We start from the raw sequence: 21,027 nt of genomic DNA, 5'->3' as shown, positions 1-21,027 counted from the left end.
GGGATCTAAAATCCCTATGAAGCTGTTGCCATTAATACATGTATAATAAGCTGCAATTTGACTGGTATACTGTTATAAAGTATTAGGTTTAGTATTACGTATTATGTTTCTACTAGAGTTTGAATCAATAATGTGTGCTGGCATAATTTCATCAGCACAACAACCGTAATGCTTGCAAAGGTGCTTTAGATCACATAATTACAACATTATAACATGTAAGAGCTAAAGAATAGTAGCCTTCAAGTAAAAAATCAAACCTCGGTTCGAAGTGGAGCGGTGAATCTGTGTGTGTGTGTGTGTGTCTGTGTGTGTTTGTGCCTGCACAACAGCGCCCCTCCTTTAACTAGTGTGGCCACTCAAGGTATTGCCAGGCTACAGACATACCCAGCCAGCCAGCCAGCCAGCCAGCCAGCCACATAGCCAGCCAGCCACAGACATACCTGTCTATTGGGAGCGCTTTCACCGCTCCAAAAAAAAAAGCCTACAAAAAAATTGACTTCATATCCTGGCTGCGCGTGTATCGCTTCCTGCCTTTGCTCTTTTTGCTCTGCTGCTGCTGCTCGGTGCTGTGCTGTGCTGTGCTGGGGAGCTGCTGGGTGCTGCTGACGGCTGCTAGCTGCCCTGACTGGGAAGAAAGCAAAGGAAAAGACCCGAAAGACAAGGGGAGAGGGATCTGTCGGGATCAGAAGAAGAAGGAGCACCCCGGGTTTGATCAGATCCGTCCCCCAGTCAGTCAGTCAGTCAGTCAGATCACAGTCACCATCGACACATTGACACCATGTCAGGCAGTCGTCAGCTGAGCGAGAGCAGGGCCATCCCGACCAGAACCATACTGATCAGCGACACAACGCAGCTACCTCACGACTACTGTACGACCCCGGGAGGCACTTTATTCTCCACCACTCCTGGAGGTAAAGAATAAAATAAAATACCTTGTGATTTGGGGACTTATTGTGTTTTCTTTTATGTTTTTTTTAATCGATTATTTACACTGTGGATGTTGGCCTAGCTCGTCATGCAGCCCCGTTGTGTCACCGATCAAAACAAAAACAATGCCTTGAAGTCCCGCCCCCCCCTGGCCTACGTCGATAAAACGGGATTGGCTGCTCTGCAGCGCATGCAGTGATTCTGATGAATGAATCTTTGCATTGTGCTCAAGTTAGGATTTTTCATTACAAATTAGGATTTTTTTTTAATGTCACAAATAAATGACTTGCACTAAAACAACCTTGTCAAATAGCTTAATTTATTATAATAATCAACATAAAATGACTTAATTGTCATTTAGTGCTGGATCTCTTCTCCACTAGACTAGTCCCTCCCCTTTTAGTCTAGTTTTAATTTGTTTGACGAAATTGTCAATATATTTAGTCGTAGTTTAGTCATCACAGCTTAGTTTTTATTCGTTTTCGTGATTGAAAAAAGGTAGTCGACAAACATCTTCCGCCGTAGTTTTAGTCTATGACAGGGGTCTTCAACAGGCGTCCCCAGAGTTACTACAGGGGGTCCTCCAAATCTTTGTGTGATAGAAACCTTTTTCTCTTTTTTGATATTAACCACTTGAATCCTATAGTGTCCATATTCTGAGCACTTTAGCCAGCTCACAACGCTGCGAGGCGTTGTGAGCTTGTAGATCGGCTATTTTTTGGCAAAGAGCTTTGGTGTAGAGGGGAAAAAGAGCAGACTAAGTACAGAGTGAAAGGTCAAGTTTATTAAGTATTGACAGTTCAAGTGGTTAAATATATTGAAAACACAAATTGACATGAATCCAAAATACACTGATGATTGTGCTGTCAAACAATAAAACAATATGGAATCTATGAACAGGTTGTGGGGGTCCCTGCTTCATCTCTCTCTCAACTAAGGGGTCCTTGGCCTGAAAACGTTGAAGACCCCTGGTCTACTAAATTAACATCTGTCTTCTTTTCGCAGGAACACGGATCATCTACGACCGTAAGTTCCTGCTGGACAGGCGTAACTCCCCCATCGCTCAGACCCCCCCAGCCCACCTGCCGGTCATACCTGGGGTGACCAGCCAAAACGTCCTGAGAGAGAACAGGAAGAACCAAGCCAACAACCACGTCAACAACCACGATGGCAAGCCAGGTGCTGGTCAGAACATAATTAACCTCTTTTGAGCCTCATTTTATGGCTGCTTGGGTGGCGCAGGGGTCACGTTCCAAACTACACAATCAGGGGCGTCACAAGGGGCACCGAGTGCCATGCTGCGAGCTTTTAGATCTGCTATTTTTGAAAAAGTCATGAAAATGTGTGCAAATCTTTGAATATATGTATTTTTTAAGCGAACATTTGAAACTCAAAATTTGATTCTCTGGGGTCCCTGGAACGAAATATTTTGTGATGGGGGTCTGTGGCCAAAATACATATCACTTTGGGGGTCCTTCACATGAAAAAGTTTGAGAACCACTGACATGAAAACATAGGTTTTTCATAAAACCTTAGAAGGATTTGAAATATTCAAAGACTTGCACACATTTTCTCATGATTTTTCAAAAATAGCAGATCAAAATCGTTCAGCGCAGCATATAAACACAAAACAGTGAAGGCCTCAACAAACTCTTCCACACAGTCATTTCAAAGCCGTCTCGGCAAGTTTGTTACTGTAAATGGAAGCAGCTGTGTAGTTGGGTGTGTGTGTGTAGGGCACGGGCTGCCCCGTAACAAAGACGTTGGTATGAGTAGCTGTTGTTGACTTCTATCGCTCTAACCAGGAATGCACAGAGCATAGCGTTAACTTATATATAAACTAGTGAGCGGACTGCCCCGCCCCCAGCTATTCATTTCAATGCACGTTGCACAGCGGAGTTTGAAGCACCTGGAAGAACGCTCAACTTCAGCATTTTTTTCTGCAAGAGGTTTGCATAGGAAAAGGACAGGACAGTACAGTTCACTGGTACACGGTCAACTAAAAGGATAAACACCACAAGAAAGATTTAGGCTTTAAAGGACAACTTTGTTTTTTTTACAACAAGGGTTCATATTTAGATAGTCATTAGAAAAAAGAAAAGATGAGTGTTAAAATGTTTTCATTACTTCTTTCTATCGTTTTAGTGAATTAACGATTTTGATTTGCATGCATGCCCCCAGGTTGGGGAAGACATATTTAGCCACTTGTACGCATGCCCCCACCCACTGAAATCAAAATACTAAAATCACTAAAACAATAGAAAGCAGTAAATGAAAACATTTTAACACTCATCTTTTCTTTTTTCTAATTACTGTACAATCTAAAATATGAACCCTTGTTGTAAAAAAACAAAGTTGTCCTTTAAATTGGGGACCCCTTTTACAACTCATACACAATGCTTTGTCTCTGGGGGCTTGCTGCAGACCTGCTACAAAATAAAGAACTGTAAAGGTGGGAGCAAAAATCATTGGCACAAAACAAATTCATCACATTGTCACCTCTCACTGTAAAAGGGAAAGCCCACAGCGGGGGAATGGGAAGGTCAGCGATTGCTCCCCTTGGCCGCCCATCCTTGTCCTCTGTATGCGTGGAGGTGTCCCTGCAGAACACACTTAACCCATAACTGCTCCCTTGGCGCGTCGCTGAATGAATGGAATTCATCGCTTGCATTAATGGGATGGGTAAATAATTCAGAGGACACATTCTATTATTATGTGCAATATTAGGGCCTGGCGATATGACTTAAAATGAATATCACAATTATTTCAAACGTTTGCATCAATTATGATAACCTTTTGTTTGTTTGATTTGGTTCTAAATGTCTGACATCATAGTACTGTACATACATAGTGTAGTACCCGCTGCAGTTTGAATTATTGCGACCGTCACGTCGCATTTACTATGAAAAGCTCCACCGGCTGTCCGTCCATCCGTCCGTCTGTCCATCACGTAACGTAACGCCACACCTTTGCCCAGTGGCGAAACTAGCCAGGTCAGTGCCCCAATGCGGGATTGTCCAGGTGTGCCCCCAACCCCCACCCCTGCTGGTGCTATCTGCGCGATTCAAACTCATCTCAAGCAGTTAAACCATTGCTGGTTTAACATCGCCTTTCCCTGTTTTTCTGACTGATTTCTGATTTATAATTATGTAGCCATAGACAAGAAACAATTCGAGCCAAAACAAATAAAGCCTATATCCGTCTACAAGGCCAAGGTGGGCAAAGAAAACTAAATAGGCCTATAAAAAGCCATTTGAAATGCTTATTAAAGTAAACACATTTTCTTTTACATTTAATAATTACATTTTATTTTAAATTATCCAGTTCCCTCATGTATAATAATTGAATGCACAGTTGCGTAGAATGCGTACACAGATATTATAATCAGATATAAGTCCTTCACAATCAACACAATAATGTCCATATGACACGACACAGCCCACTTCAGCACCTTGGATAGGGTTTCTGGGTTGAGAGGAGACAAGAAAGGAGAGAGGAGAAAAAAGAAATGAAGATAGAGGCTTAACATTTTGGCGACGGCGCGCCACAACAACACAGCCAGGTTAATAACGTAGTGATTATAGAAATAAATGAAAGGAGGCTCTGCCTCTGCCTTACCTCATAGCTGAATCTTCCTTGATTTTCGCTCTGCAAAGTCATTTATAATGTCCTTCAGATCCAGCTGGCGTGCACGGTCATTCTCGATGGACAGTGTGGCAAGTCCACTAAGGCGTCCCTGTCCCATAGTACTCCTCAGATAACTTTTGACCAGCTTTAATTTAGAGAAGGAACGTTCGGCTGTTGCCACTGTGACTGGTACGGTTAGGAAAAGCAGCAATACAGTGCAGACTTCGTCGAAACTGGCACTAATGGTGTTGTTTTCTACAATAAGCAGTTTCGTTAGCTCTTGAATGGTCTTGACCTTTGCAATGCCGTCTCTTAAACACGCACGGAAGGACACCAGTTGTATCGGGAATTCGTGAGAACCCTCCTCAACCTCAGCCAAGTTGACTCGGTCCACCGCCGGGTCGGAGCTGCTTGTCGCGGGGGCCGCCGCTCGGTCCACCGCCGGGTCGGAGCTGCTTGTCGCGGGGGCCGCGGCTCGGTCCACCGCCGGGTCGGAGCTGCTTGTCGCGGGGGCCGCGGCTCGGTCCACCGCCGGGTCGGAGCTGCTTGTCGCGGGTGCCGCGGCTCGGTCCACCGCTGGGTTGGAGCTGCTTGTCGCGGCCGAGGCTGCCGCAGCATCCTCCTCTTCTTGTTCACCGGCGGCCCCCTCGTTCGGCTCAACACTATCATCTTTCTTTTTTAAGAAACTAAGTATTTTGGGAAGTTTTGCTCTTTTTTTCTCTGCTTCTTCTTGCAATTTTCGCTTCTGACAACCGCTTTTCTGTTTCTGCTTCCCCATTGTTATTGTGTCTCCACTCTATCGCGCCATTTACACCTATAACCTGTGACCTGTCTTTATTCTTCCGGCACCTTTGTCTCCAACGCCGGGGACAGCGCCGCCGCCTGCCCTCTCACATAAAAGTATAGCAGCAATGGTCCGAATATAAAACATTATGTTTTTGCAACATGAAATCAACCTTGGTTAATGATATTGTTTAAGGGGCCCGCCGGCACTCTTTTTTTTTTTTTACTCCGACCTGCGTGTGCCCCTGAGCGCCATGGGCCCTAATGCGCATGCGTCGGCCGCGTCACTGGTAGTTACGCCCCTGCCTTTGCCCTACTCATATCTCCGCCACCGTTGCCCCTATCCATGCCAAACTTTGCACACACACTCCTTGGTTGCCAAACCACAACCCTCATTTCTCACATGGCCCTCTTCTAGCGCCACCATGAAGCCGATTTCTGCAAATCACATTTTTGGACACTGCTCCTACCGATTTTGCCTCCAAATCACGCAAAGCGGTACACAGTATGTATGTCTAGTCTAAAGTCATATCATCAACATGGATCTTTCCCATTTCCCATATTCCCTCCTGATTGGCTACAATTGCCTTCTAAAGTTTGTGTATGCGACCTGGCGGTCGCTTATCTCCTGATTAGGGAGTCTTACTGATGCTATGTATTATTTGGTGTGTTTCAGGTGACGACGCTCAGTTTGAGATGGACATCTAACCGAGCGGATCCACACTGGAGAAGAAGTAAACGACCTGGCAGATGTGTGCCAGTGGCTTGGCTTGTAGAAAAACCAATATTGTGAGCCATCGTGGCAGCCATCTTCTTTCGCTCTCTGTTTCGCTGCTGGGTGTAATGTGGGTGTGTATGTGTGTGTAAAGTAAGACATGGTAATACCATACTGTATGTCATCAGGAATGCTATGGCTAACCTTGGAACCTAGCTAGAAGACTGCGGTCTAGTGGAATAGCTTCCATTGTTACCAGTAGCTGTACAAATGAATCGGGAGAGTGTTTTTTGCAGGTCTTTCAGAGTGTATCAAAAAGGCAACTGGGTTAAAGCAGCGGAAGCTTGTGATTGGTTGCGCGGAGGTGCCAAAAGAATTGGGTATAGCAAGGTATGGCAGCTGCCATACCTTGGCTACAGGGGAAAAAAATAAAATGTACTTCTTAACTCATCTGGTGCCGATCCCGAACTAGTTCGGCTTTATTTCAATCCAATACAATCTTTTTTTTATTAATTGCGACCGTCAGGGAGCAGTTTACTATGAAAACCTCCACCGGCCGTCCGTCCGTCCGTCCGTCCGTCCGTCCGTCCGTCCATCACACGTCACACGTGACCATCAACAAACGTCACACCTTTGTTGATGTTTAAATCGAAGAGTCTTGGTCAAATACTTCTGTTGGTTTCTGCACTGATCATTTATACAATTCAGCTGTGTTTGCTCGTGTCATCATGATGAGGTCATAAATCAGCCATGCCCAAATATAGATTTGACGGGTTTACATGCTTACTCAGTTATTCGTTATGTGAAAGTCCTATGACGTCTATGATATCTGACATCATCATACATACATTCCCTTTTATGCCCATAAATGGAGATCCCCTCTGTAGAACCAGCCACTGACATCACTGTAATGTCAGGGGAAACAAATGCCTTTTATGCCCATATATGGAGATCCCTGTGATGCCAGGGGAATCAAATCCCTTTTATGCCCATATATGGAGATATGGAGATCCCCGTGTTGCCAGGGTAACCAAATCCATTTTATGCCCATATATGGAGATCCCTGTGATGCCAGGGGAACCAAATCCCTTTTACGCCCATATATGGAGATCCCTTATGTCATCAATATTAAGCCCATATCTGTGAATATCTTTGGGTACCAGATGTCTCCATATATGGTTAAATGGTCCGATATACATCACTGGCCAGAAGACCAAGAAATGGTGCAACCTCGCCCTTTGCTTTTCTCCCTTAGGCATCTTACTGGTAGGTAGTTTAATGAGGAATGCAGTATGGTGGTAGGTAGGTAGTTATGGCCTTTGATGTAAGATTTTCACTTTCTAGGATAACTATATTTGCTATTCCCAGATGATGCCCTTTTAGGGTACCCCTCATGCCCATATATGGAGATCCCCAGGCTTTACTAATTAACATAAGTTTTATGCCCATATATGGAGATCATTGTCCCAATGTCATCAGATATATGGGCATAAATGGACACAGGCAAACTAGATGGGCTGTATGGATATCCAGATGTGTGATGTAAGTGTTTTATTCCAAATGTGGCACCCCACAGACATATTTCCAGAAACAAAATCCCTTTCATGCCCATATATGGAGATTTCTGATGTCATCAATCCCAGGCCCTGTAAAAAACATGGTTGCTATGGTAAACAGTTGGTTGCTAGGGTAAACAGTTGGTTGCTAGGGTAAGAAAACATGGTTGCTATGGTAAACAATTGGTTGCTAGGGTAAACAGTTACTAATCTGTCGGTAGATAATGCCGGTCTTATATAAGGGTCATTTGTGTACGGTGTGATGTCATACTGATGTCAGCAGTGTGACAGGAGATAAGCGACCAACGGTCGCTTATCTCCCGATTAGGGAGTCTTACTGGTTCACTTACCCCGAGCTGCTTGTAGAGTCGTGGGTGGTCCTGGCTCGCTAGCCGCTAGCCAGCTAGCCGTTCTACTCTGTCCGACGATATATTCCATTAAAAATGGTTTAAAATACATTTTTGAGCTCCCCAATCGGCGCCGCTTCCGATGAGTACACAAGTGTGCCGATCCCGAAGTAGTTCGGCTTTATTTAATTAAATGAATAAAATTATAAGAGGCCTTCTGAAGCCTGGCTTGATTTTTGTAGCTACTAGCCGAAAGCTAACAACGTCCCGGCCGGCCGTAATTTGCGAACGCAATCGCCAATCTCCGCCTAATCCAATGAAAGACCGCATCTTTAAAGGCTTATATCTCTTTTTTGTGTTTTAGGAAAGCGGCGCGAGGTTTATTTATGGCGAAATCGCCCAAAAATGATCTTTTAGATGACAAAATGGGAATAGCCATTCTGTTAGCATCTTCATCCGGGACATTTCCATGCCGTGCAGGAACGTGAGCACGTCAGGTCCTGGAAGCTGAAGTCCTGGAAGCTAAAGCGCTCGCCTATGAGAGATGCGCTGGCATTCTTTGGCCCCTAGAGGGCGCTGGCGCTCAAAGAGTTAAAACAAGTTCATCATGCCTGTTGCTAAGGTATAGCAACATGACTGCTGTCTTGCACGCGCGTTCAGCTTTTGCTGAACTGACGCCACTGGCCGAAAGTCGGGGGGACCTAACCTTAACCCTAACCTCAGTAAAACTAACGCTGGTGAATGCTAACCTGGTGAAATGCTAACCTGGTGAATGTTAAACTGGTCAGACCAACGGTGCTTAACCCAGTTCGCTTTTTTGATACACTCGACTGAAATACCTGCCAAAAACACTCTCCCCAAATGAATCACACACCAAGGGGAAGGGCCTGATTTGAATGTGTCCTCAACATTTGTTTTCCAATTCCTAGACGAGACGGAATCCATCTGAACGTTTCCTGTGCGAGCGTCGTTCCGTAAGTCGCCATCCTTACGAGATCACAGCAATACACATACAAATATCACTGTACACATGCAGTTTTATTTGGTGGTCCTAAGAAACTGTTCATTAGGACAGTCAGTGGTTCTCAAATGTTTTTAATTTCAAGGACCCCCATAACTCTTGAGTGTACACAAATGGAACCAAATGGACCCGTAGAGGTCCATTTGGTTCCATTTGTACACTCAGAGTTAGGTAGGTAGGTAAGAGGCCATTTGAAGAACCCCCATTTTGAGAACCACTGTGCTAGAACAACGCACCGGTCTTAGAATCGGTTCGAATGTTTGAAATTCATCATCAGAATGTTTGGTTTTGGAAGGCTGTGTTTGGAACACTCTTATTATTTAAATGAAATTTGCTGCTTTTGCTACTCTGTGAAAAAAAGCTCACCAATCTCTTTTATCAGTTATTCAGTCTGCTCAGTTTTTCTTTTCACTTGAAGCTATGTAAAGGGATGCTGTGTTTTTATTTTCAACAATCTAACAGAAGATTTCATACCGTTTTATTTTTTGGCACCGACACAAGCCTTGTGTATTTCATGTTTTAGGGTGAAAATATATATTTTTCAACTCCTCTTTGTTTTTTCAAACAATCAAACCGTTTTAAAAAGCAGTACACTGAATGTAATTTGGCTTTTAATTTAGATTCAGTTCAAAGATGTAACACAAGTATCAAATCACAGTAAATAATGATTTAACGTACACATTTATTTTCCTGGCAAGACACATGTATAGCCTGCTGTCAATGGCGTGACTTGCTGCCCTCTGTCCAGTGTTTTAAGTAATCTTGCTTCACATACTATACAACTTGTAGTACAATAATGGAAACGATTGAAACATACATTTCTGGTTAACTATTGGGGGAAACTTTTGAAAACTTGAAACTATCCAGGTCTTTTATATGCATTTTATTTTTTTAATACCCTTTATTTCTTAATTTCCAAAAGAAAAAACAGATTCAGGAGACTGACCGAGTGTATGAAAAAGTAACAACAAGTCATAAATCATTTGCCATGTTACACTTGTACACAGATTGTTAACGAGTGAGTACTTGTTTTTTGGTATAAGACCAGTCAGGGCATTTGATGTGTGCTCTTTTCATTTCCACTACTAGAACTATAGGTTTCAGATATGATTCTCAGAAGCGCATTTTGGGCCCTTTGCTCACTGAGGTGGGACTATTGGTTTGATGCGTTCTGGCTACACAGAAACTGAGAACTCATACTTTCAATTGTTTTCTAAAATAGCAGCCCTACAAGCTCACAACGTGTCACGTTGCAATGTGCTGTGAGCTTGTAGATGGCATAAACTCCCACTTCAGCGGTGGTCCTGGTTGTAATGTAAATGTAAACAAAACAAAAATAACTTCATGGGTTCTAACCGTTCTGGAAAGGTTCTGGGTTATTCTTTGTAGTAAAAAAAGAACCAAATTGTGAAGGAATCAAAAAAGCTTTGTTTCAGACTGATAGGTACTGTAGATAAAATTCCTTAAACTTTGTGTCTCTCCCCACCCTGACCTTAATCCATTGTGTTCTTTTGCCAAGTACATCTGCCTGTGTCTTACTTTTACTGAAATGGAATGCCAGAAAAGTCGACCTCTTTCAAAGTCGACCCCAAACTCGTTTCCCAACGGGTCTGAGGCCTTAGCTAGATGCAGAATAGACAAAAATCAAATATTTGCTTCTGGGGGTCCCTGGAACAAAATATTTTGTGATGGGGGTCCGTAGCCAAATACGTATCATTCTGGGGGTCCTTCACATGACAAAGTTTGAGAAACACTGATGGCCACATACGTTTTTTTCAGAAAATTGTTATGATTTAGAAGACATTTGTAGAATGTGCCTATCAGTGGTTAAGGACCCCCAAAATGTATTTTTGGCCGTGGACCCCCATCTCAAAATAGTTTGTTCCACGGATGGACCCCTATTGCAAACGTTTTTGTTCCAGGGACCCCCAGAAGCACAGATTTGATTTTAGTCTAATATGCATCTAGTTTAAGGCCTCAGACCCGTTGGGAAACGAGTCTGGGTCGACTTTGAAAGAGGTCGACTTATCTGGCTACCCTGAAATGCAGTTACTAAAACCAGGTTCCTTGTCATCAATTTATACTGTCCATCAGGTATATGTTTCTCATTCTCATTTTCAGCAGTTTAATATTTTATAAAGCTGTTGAGAAACAATCACACACTGAGGAATGAGGATTACTTTTGCTTTGGTTATGATTCCGACACATTATTTGGCTTTTCACAATGTGATGGCTTTGCCTACATGTCATGATTTGGGATGATTGAATTGGGATTTGTCAGATTAAAATTCTGTGGGATTTATATGAGCTTACTTTTTTTTTCTTTCTTTTTCAAGAATCCAACATGCTTAGTTCTGACCACATTTTTGTTTTGTTTTCCTTGACATGATCTTAGCACTCGCACTGTTTGATGGTTGCATTCTGTCCAAATGGCAGCTAGGAATGAGCATGCAAACAACTCATGAAACATCAGTTTTTGAGGGACGTGATATCTATCAAAAAATATTTTTTGTTTTATTTTTGTTGCTCATCTGGACATGTTTGATTTAAAATGTGCTGATGGCTTGCTTTGTTTCCATTTTGCATTGCACATGGCTGAGGAAAATGAATGCATTTGGGTTAGCATCCTTTATAGCATCCTCATAATTCTTGGGAGATTCATTTGAGGACTATTTGGTTTTGACATCGAGGACCTAACAATTAACATTGTATGTTGCAGAGAGATTTGAAAAAAACTAAACAAAAACAAACAAAAAAACGTACTATAACTTTCTGTTATGATTTCAATTAACTTTATTTTCAATGGAACGCCAATGCCAGTGGACACTGTTGCAGCAAGATCAATAAATCTCCTTAACTAAAATGTGGTTTCATTTTTTGTGGGTTCAAGTGTTCCATCCCAGTTTTATCATTATTGCGACCGTGAGGTCGCAAGTTACTATGAAAAGCTGTCTGTCAGTCCCTCCCTCCGTCTGTCCGTCACGCCACGTCACACTTTTGGCCCTACTCTATCTCCGGCACCGTTGCCCCTATCCATGCCAAACTTTGCACACACACTCCTTGGCTGGCAAACCACAACCTCCAGCCCTGATTTCTCACATGCCCCTCTTCTAGCGCCACCATGAGGTTGCTTTTTGCAGACAACATTAATGGACACTGCTCCTACAGATGTTGCCTAAAAATCATGCACAGCGGACTTACAGGCCAATTTGTGTATACATGTGACCTGACAGTCGCTTATCTCCCGATTACTTACTGGTTGATACCAGACCGATGATGCTATAGCCTACTGTGTTGTTAAATTGATAAAAAAAACAAAAAAAAAACAATGTGGGTACTTCTTCCAATACTGCTGTAAACCTGAGAGATGGGAAGTAGACCAACAAGCGGTTTGCCTGCTAGCTGGTCATCTGCATCTGCTCATCACCATGGCCTGCACTACAGTATGGATTTGTCGTTTTTCACAGAGACATACCATAGTACGTCTACACACACTGTATAGGTATCAGGCACAACCATAAATCAATGATGTACTATCTGGCTTTGTATCTCATTTCAATTAGGGTAATGACTTTGGGGGGCTCACTGGATGTCAGAGGAAAATGGAAAAAGGAAAATTACATTCTGGTGTCAACATGGAAATGAAATGATCAGGCATGCTGTCTGCCATGTTGATCACCTTGAGTCAAGAGTGCGTAGGCTACACACACCACTGGAGAACCAGAGGAGGTCCAAATTGACGCTTGCTCGTCTGTAATTTAACTTGGAGAGTGTACAAATGGTCTACTCTCTGAGTTCAATTAATTTTGAGGAACTGTAGATTGGGGTCCCAGATTATTTTTGAAAAAGGTATCAAATGGGGTTCCGTGGCCTAATGGATATCAAACAGGTGCTCCTAGAGAAAGGTTGAGAAACACTACTGCTACTATTTCTGTTGTCACACAGCATGGTATAATGAATTACACACACAAGTGTAGGAAGTAGAAACAGCTTATTACATGCACCACCCCCATTACCGTGTAAACATTGACATTTAATGGTCAAGTGCCTCCTTGGTTCTTATCAGCGCTGCTTTACACAAACTGAACATTCCACTCTGTTTTCAAGGCCGAATTGTTGGAGCATTTAAGCACATCTACTCTAGCACTTCAACAACTGTAGCTGAAACTGCTCTATGGATATAGATATTTGTAATGTAATGTACATTTGACTGATTCATTAACATTGACACTTTTTTGTCTACATTTTAATTTCTAGATAAATACTTAAGTAAGTCTTACAGTGTGTCTAATTGCATAGCTATGTTACATACATTTTTAAATGTCTGTAACTCGGAGAGTGTACAAATATAGTTCCATGTTGTACACTCTCTGAGTTATGGGAGTCCTTGAAATGACAAAGTTGGAGAGCTAGATAATGCAATGTATTCAAAACAAAATGTTACACTGTGCATAACCTTTACACGAGCGACATCTAGTGGACAATAGAAGAAATGTGCGTTGTTTCTCATTGTGTGAAGTTGAATTATTCCAATTTATATGTGGTATTCTCTATTCTCGATTTTTTTTTTAGGCTAATTATTTACATTAGTACATTAGTACATTACTGAACATCCATTATATTCTCTAAATATACACAATAAATAATACAATAGTTCAATTATATGAATACATTATATTTTAAGTCATATACATGCTTCGTTTTTCTAATTAATTATTATAAAGTACTGCATTTTCAAGTACTGGACCGCGCGGGCATAAATTCGAACACATTTCAGAGAAATGATTTCTCTGAACTTGATTAGTAATTTACGTCAGGCAGACAGGCACACCGAGAGCGTACCACTATATTCTGTGCAGGCATATATCCGGCCACCTAAAGGTCCTTCCTTCTTTTCCTCATCCCTGAGCAAGGCCACCGCCAAGATGGTGAGTTTTGGGGTGAAAAATGTTGACAAAATCCACCGTTTATCAAGTTCATCCTTCACCCGAATATCATAATAAACGTCTCAACTTATTCATCCATGTCATCGCTATAGATTAATGCCGATATTAACCAGGATACGTTTACTGTTGGTTAGTTTGGGGAGTTAACTCGGTTGGTGCTTCCGAAACGCTATGTTGACTTCAGTTATAGCCACCTTCTCTGTTCGTTTCATAAGCATTAATGTATGACGAGGCCGAAATGTGCTCAAATGAACAGTAATTTTGCCATGTGAATTCAGCTTTAACCCTATTTATAAATATACAGTCGACAAACTTGAGAGAAAGCTAAGTGAATGTACTCTGAGTCTCTGATTAGCCGCAACGCTTAGCGTTAGCAAACATGGCATACACACACAGCATACATTAGCCAGCCGGGTGTGCATGTGAGGAAATAAAGCTATTGTACTCGTTTAAAGACTGGTTATTGAATGGTTATGCATACGTTGAGATGTTTGAGTTCAAGGCTATGCTGTTGAATGGATCTGAACTGCTAGTAGAGATATTTATTTACCAGTAAGCTACATTAGCTAACTGTCACCTGGTCATGATGCAGAAGCAGATGATGAAGTGATGGAGAAGCTGTTTGTTTTGGGGGGTAAACTAAAGGATGGTTGCTTGAAGCAATGTCAGCACTTGGGAATTAACTTTTGCCCAGTTTGTATGAAGAAGGCAGCATAACTGTACAGTACTTTTGCCCAGTTTGTATGAAGAAGCATAACTGTACAGTACTTTTGCCCAGTTTGTATGAAGAAGCATAACTGTACAGTACTTTTGCCCAGTTTGTATGAAGAATCATAACTGTACACTGTACAGTGGAGCGAGGTTGTATTTAACCACCTCAAATCTGTGATATCATTCTAGTAAAACAACGTTGTCAGTCAAAATGCTATTATGCATCTTGGCTATTCATTGTATAACCCAAGTATTAAGGGCTGATGATATGTTTAAAGATGTGATGCTGGTCAAGTTACTGATTTTCATTCTTTAACACTCGTTTCTACAGAATGACACCGTGACGGTCAGGACCCGAAAGTTCATGACAAACCGGCTGCTTCAGAGGAAGCAAATGGTAAGTTGTTTCATTGTGGAACATGCAACACTAACACGCTTGCAAATACTAAAGCTACTCAGTATCAAGTATAGAATGTAAGTGTTTAAAATGTATGGAAAAAACAAGTGTGTGCTTGCATGGGAGTGGGGTCTTGGGAACCACTAGACTGCATTATGCCGTGTTCATCTTAGCGTAGGACTTGTGCATCACTGTCTTGCTCAATTTATCCCATTAGAACTGGGAAAGCATCTGCATGATTTTAAACGTTTGTTGGTTATTAGAAAATGGCAGATATAAAGGCTCACAGCGTGGCTTTTATAGCTATTTTTGAACGTCTTGGAAAGATTGTGTGAGAACTATTGATCTAGAAGACATTTGGAGTTAATTGGACTTAATGGGTTATACTGATTATAACAGATCAACAAGCTATATGCAATGTGAAACGTTGTTGGCTTTGAAGCCCAGCTATCATTAAGTGACAAGTGTGTGACTGTGGTAAAAATGGGCCATCTCTCTCTCTCGCAGGTCGTCGATGTCCTCCATCCAGGCAAGTCCACAGTCCCCAAGACTGAGATCAGGGAGAAACTCGCCAAGATGTACAAGACCACTCCCGATGTGGTGTTCGTCTTCGGCTTCAGGACCCAGTTCGGTGGCGGCAAGACGACCGGTTTCGCCATGGTTTACGACTCACTAGACTACGCCAAGAAGAATGAGCCCAAGCACAGACTCGCCAGAGTGAGTGAACAAACATTAACCACACAATTAAAAAATCATATTAAAAAAAAAAGGATGTTGGACAAATTTGGAGGGTTTTGAAGATTTTAATGTCTGTCTAGATGTGTCTAAAATCACGAGCATTGCCATCCTTGAAGGGAAATGTTGCGGATTTTGAACCTATACCCTACTCAAATATTAGAGGCAGAAATTGTGAAAATAGCAGATCTACATGCTCACAACCCCTCGCAACGCGAGTCTTTGTGAGCATGTAGAGCAGCTATGTTCACAATAAAACCGTGTTATACAAAATTCCTCAACTCTTAGTGCTCGCCAGGGTCCCCAGTTCAAATATGATTTTGGGGGTCACAGCCTGAAAAGGTTGAGAACCACTGGCATACACTACCTGTTTTTGGGCATTGTGCATATATAGGAGTAAGTGACTCATTATTGAGCTGAATTATTGTTATATAGTCCTGGAAATTGGTTTAAATATTCTGGAAAAGTTTTGGAAATGAATTCGTAAAAATGGGTGGGAACCCTGCTCCTATATTCCACTGTATACTGAAACCAGTTGGCACAGATAGATTTTTTAGCAGGGGAATGAGTGTCAACACACTAACCTGCACCCACCAATGTAACTATATTCTTTTGCATGCATCTTCATGAATATTGGGAGCTTTTAAAAAGAAATCAGAATCCCAATACTGCGTGCTTGATTCTGATTGATCAATCGCTGAAATCAGCGGTGTGAATTAAAGCAACAAAAACAAGATGTTGTCCCTTATGTATGAAACAAGGTCAAACTCGTCAACATTGTGGCTGTATGGAAAGCTTGGAATTATCCTTTCTATCTGCAAAGAGGTTGCTTAATAAAAATCCACCGTAGACACGTCATGAGCTACTTTCTGTCAAATTCCGTTCAGGTGATAATTTCTCTAAGTGTTGAACTATGGAAGAGCTCGTCTTCAATAATGCAATGTCCTGCTGCCTCCTGCATTATGGTCAATTTAGAAACGGGTGGTACATGGGACCGTTAAGTGAATTCCAAACACTTAGAAAAATAATGAACTGCACAGACTTTCTTGACAGAAAGTAACTCATGTCTATGGTGGATTTTTATGAAACAAGCTTTCCATACATACAGCCGCAATGTTGGTGCGTTTGATGTCGTTTGATACAATCAGATAGCAAAACTCTGTTTGATGCATTGGCTGCCAATGGCTGGTATTGCAACCCTAGATTCAACCCATTAAAGAAAATCTAGAGTTGCAAATGCAACTTGCAGCTAGAGGGATTACCATGCTATCCAACAAAGAGAATTACCCATAATGTGTGTCAGTTGCGAGAGAGGTCACAAGTGGAGTGTTTACCTACTACGCTAATAATGAAAAAAATGTCTTGACTTTCAGCATGGTCTCTATGAGAAAAAGAAGACCTCCAGGAAACAGCGCAAGGAGCGAAAGAACAGAATGAAGAAAGTACGAGGCACCAAGAAGGCCTCGGTCGGCGCTGCTGGCAAAAAGGTAACGTGACTTTCCTTAAATTGTCTCCCTCATGGCCGAGGGAACCTGCTTTATTTTCATCACCTCTGAGGCCCATGTCATGTTGAATATTCATTCACTTGAGTTTGAGTTTCAATATTCATTGCTCGGTTCTTTCATTAGCCTGCTAGTTTTGCTTCTGGTGTTTTTAATTTCCTTTGTCATCTTTTCCTCTATTCAAATGTTCTTCTGGAACTGTAGAAGGTAAATCCTGTTGTTTCGTTGGTAGACTAACTGCTGTAAGCAGCTATAATACAGGATCAGGGCTGAGCTGAAGGTCCATTTTTCTCTTCAATGGAAATCTTCCCCACGAAGCTTCGCTTTCTTAATGTTAATTAATCGTGGTATTGGTGCCACAAATACAGTATTTTACAAATGTGCGAGTGACGCAATAAACAATGTGAGGCTCGAGCCAATCTTTGTTTCATTGAAACGACGATTAAATTGAACAGCAATTGCGTACACCTTTAAGAACACAAAGCAAACAAACATTGTTGCTTTCGGGTGGAAGCTACATATGTTAAAATTCAAAATTGTGACGTGTGCTTTTTAGGTATGTTGTTTTTGGTGCAGAGGGGTAAAAATAATATAAACATTGCAAGTGGTTGACTGAGTGATTTAATAATAATTAAAACACAAGCTAAAGTGATGATCAATGGAAAAAAACAAAGCGTCAGAGCTCCTAAACAACCAATGACTCGGCTCAGCCCTAGACAGGAGTGATAGTCCTAGCTAACTTCTAATAGCACATCCCCACCTACCAATTTGACAAGTAAAGCCAGTCGTTTTCCTTGGTGGATGTAAGGTCCACAGCAAGGGAATTGGTTAATAACACTTTAATTGTGTTTCAGACTGAGCGCTAATGGTGTCTTAACTCCTTCTGGAAACATAATAATAATAGTACTGAAATATACTTTTAATTGAACTAGAAAGGATCTCTGAAAGACAAACCCCAGCTGGGCTGGCTACTCTGGTACTTTAACCCTTTTAGACTGGGTACGCATTATTGTGTATTATTATTTTATGCTTTAACTATTGAAAAATAGCAGATATACAAGCTCAAAGCGCGGCACCGAGTGCCCCGCTGCGAGCTTGTAGATCTGCTATTTTTTGAAGATTTGTGTACGTCTTTGAATATTTTGACCCGATTCTATAAGTCTTCTAAATCCTATGTTTATTTTCCTGCAATTTTTTCAACAGTTAAATCATTAAAAAATTCTAGGCCTAAATAGCTGTTAAATTCAATGTTCTGTGGCTTTATTTAATGTGATTGGTTCAAGTCTGCCCACGGGGAGCCAATTCAGAGATCCTTCTAGTGTCATATCCAAGTACCCAATTTAACATTTATTTTCTTCCATTCTTTTTATTTTATTTTATTTTTTTATTGCTTTTGCTTCCCATGGATTTCTTTTAGGGGAAATGATGTGTCAGTTTCAGGTATAGCAGCAGAACAAAGCATGGTGTGCTATTGTTGTTGCACATCGACTGTTAGACTGTTTGACCCACAGCTGTGCATGTTACTCCATTCTTATATACCCCTAGTTTTGTCATCTTACCCCTTATGTCAACCCCTTTTGTATTAACATTACCCTGTACCCTAAATCCCTTCCTTTACTGTTGGAGGCCTCTGTTTATACTGGCCCCCCCCTCTTTGTCTTATCTCGTTGCAACAGTGACTACTTTTCTGGATGCAATTAAAACAGGTGCAAGTTAATCTGCCCTTGAATGACTTGATGAACTTAACACTTGATAGAAGCAGAACTAAGGTTGTGAAGCATGTCATTCACTGGTTTTACATCTGTGCCGTGTGATACAACTGAACGTGAATGTCTGCTAACAAGTGAATTCTCACAAAAGTGATCTATAAAGTGATTTATAAATCCTGTTTGTCACTGAGAATCTTAATTGGACAATCTTGCCCTAGTTAAGTCATTCATTTTAAAGTTTAGTATCAAAGATTTAAAGCAACAATACTAGGGCTACTTAAATGGTGTTAATGATAGCCGGTATTATAGTCTCCCATGTATTTTGCCTTAAGCTGGATTTGTATGTATGTAGCTGTATATGAACCCCTAGTTTGTAGTGTAGTTTATTATAGAGTTGTTATTCTGTTGCCATTGTCACTAACTTTGTTCTTTCTGTCTTCCTACAGTGAGCCTGGATTCAGGGAGGATCTTCATGTTCAAGATGTTCTTGTATATTGTCATCGAATAAAAAAAGTTTGGAAAAAATTGGAAAAAATAACTTTGTCTCTTGATTACATTGAATGTCAAATTCCAAATACATTTTTCACAAAAACATGTTATTTCTAAACTATTCTATATGAAAGGTTCTATAAAATGAAGAACAGATTTGTTTATAGTTTTGGACCATTTTGTGAATATGGTTTTGGATCATTTCATGAATATTTTGACAATGTTAACTTTTGGACCAAAAGATAGTTAAAGGAGGACTTTGCCACCTTTCAACCCATCTTCATATAATAGGTCCTCACTAATGTTCATAATAAAATGGCAAAAAAAATCTACTCAGTCCAAGTCTCTTAGGAGAGCTGTGGGAAGTTCAGAAATCCATCGTCTTGACATCATTTAAAAAAAAAAAAAAAGAATATCAATATTTTTGAAAAAAATGTTTAGATTTGTATTATTGCGAGAACAATTGCAACTTTTCAGGAGAAGAAAGCCTGCATTTTCTATTAGCTTGGATTCCCAAACGACGATGTCACAAGACGATGGGTTTCTGACCTGCCCACAACCCTCTGAGGAAAGAAAATAATAAGCTATTTTTTAGTGAGAACCAATTATATGAAGATTAGGTTGAAAAGTGGTGAAGTACTCCTTTAAGTATTTTTTTCAGGCCAGGCATTTGGCAGATGCTCTTCATTTGAGGTATTTGATTATGATTATCTTCAACCAGTGGTTAACTGTTCAAGAATCACAGAAGGAGAATGTTCTTGGTAAAGAGAAATGTTAACAAGACCTGTGATGAGTTGTAAAGAGCAACAGCTCAAAAATCCACATCAATATCAGAATATTACATTTGCAACTAAAAGGATTTAATACAGAAATCTGAGAAGCATGTTAATTTATGCACTCAATATGGAAGGACAGGTTTGCTTGATAGCAGCCTTAAACTCATCTGTACTGTTGAGTCTGGTGTCTCACACTTTCCTCTTGACAATACAACAGATTGGGGAATTCAGGCCTGTTGGTCAGTAAACCATTTAATAGTTTTGACAATGTAATGGGCAGGTGTCAGGTCCTGCTGGAAATGGAAATCATCTCTATAAAGGTTATCAATATATGGAATCAAAGTCTCTCAAATCTTCTGGTAGATGACTGTGTTGACTGGGCTTGATAACAGACTGCATCAACACCAGCAGAAGAAATAGACCCACTATTGTGATTACACTAAACTAAACTTCAACATTGTGACTTAAATCAAATCGGTGTTAAGCTAAAAACAGCAAAGCGTCTCTCTACCCACAATGCACCAGGTTCAGGAAGTGTTTAGTTTAGTAGAATCAGCCACATCATGATGAAGATCAGAGTGATGTTGGCTTGTACAGTCACACTGTCTCCACCAGGGGGAGACGTTGCTTCAGGTCCAGCAGTGGGTGTTTGCTCTGTGGGTTTCACTGAAAACACAACAAGGGTTCAGTTAAACATTCAAACAGCTGACAAACAGTGTTATTGTTTAACAAGATGAAACACAAACTTGTATTAATCTTGTAATAATGAGCTATTCTAATAATATA

General features: G+C 41.1%; 2 protein-coding genes across 3 annotated transcripts; both read left to right on the top strand.

Moving 5' to 3' along the window:
- Positions 1–567: 567 nt before the first annotated feature.
- On the top strand, positions 568–11,832 carry eif4ebp2 (eukaryotic translation initiation factor 4E binding protein 2). The gene is made up of 3 exons (XM_080739704.1): positions 568–911; positions 1,933–2,106; positions 6,014–11,832. Exons 1-3 carry the CDS (start codon positions 779–781, stop codon positions 6,043–6,045), a joined length of 339 nt encoding a protein of 112 aa, XP_080595830.1. The 5' UTR covers positions 568–778; the 3' UTR covers positions 6,046–11,832.
- A 2,039-nt stretch (positions 11,833–13,871) lies between these two features.
- rps24 (ribosomal protein S24) lies at positions 13,872–19,514 on the top strand (the record flags this gene model as incomplete). 2 transcript variants are annotated; one of them, XM_080740254.1, is made up of 5 exons in its annotated part: positions 13,872–13,904; positions 14,965–15,030; positions 15,538–15,747; positions 17,139–17,252; positions 19,423–19,514. In XM_080740254.1, the coding sequence occupies exons 1-5, from the start codon at positions 13,902–13,904 to the stop codon at positions 19,423–19,425; spliced, it is 396 nt and encodes a 131-aa protein (XP_080596380.1). In that variant the 5' UTR covers positions 13,872–13,901. The 2 variants fall into 2 exon arrangements, with proteins under 2 accessions (XP_080596380.1, XP_080596379.1); XM_080740253.1 differs by lacking the exon at positions 19,423–19,514 and having other exon boundaries at positions 17,139–17,261.
- Positions 19,515–21,027: the final 1,513 nt, after the last annotated feature.

This window comes from Nannobrachium achirus (assembly GCF_963921795.1).
Source record: "Nannobrachium achirus genome assembly, chromosome: 13".
Taxonomy (NCBI): Eukaryota; Metazoa; Chordata; class Actinopteri; order Myctophiformes; family Myctophidae; genus Nannobrachium; species Nannobrachium achirus.
Note: the sequence above shows the minus strand (reverse complement) of the source record. Positions and strands in the feature narration are given on the sequence as shown.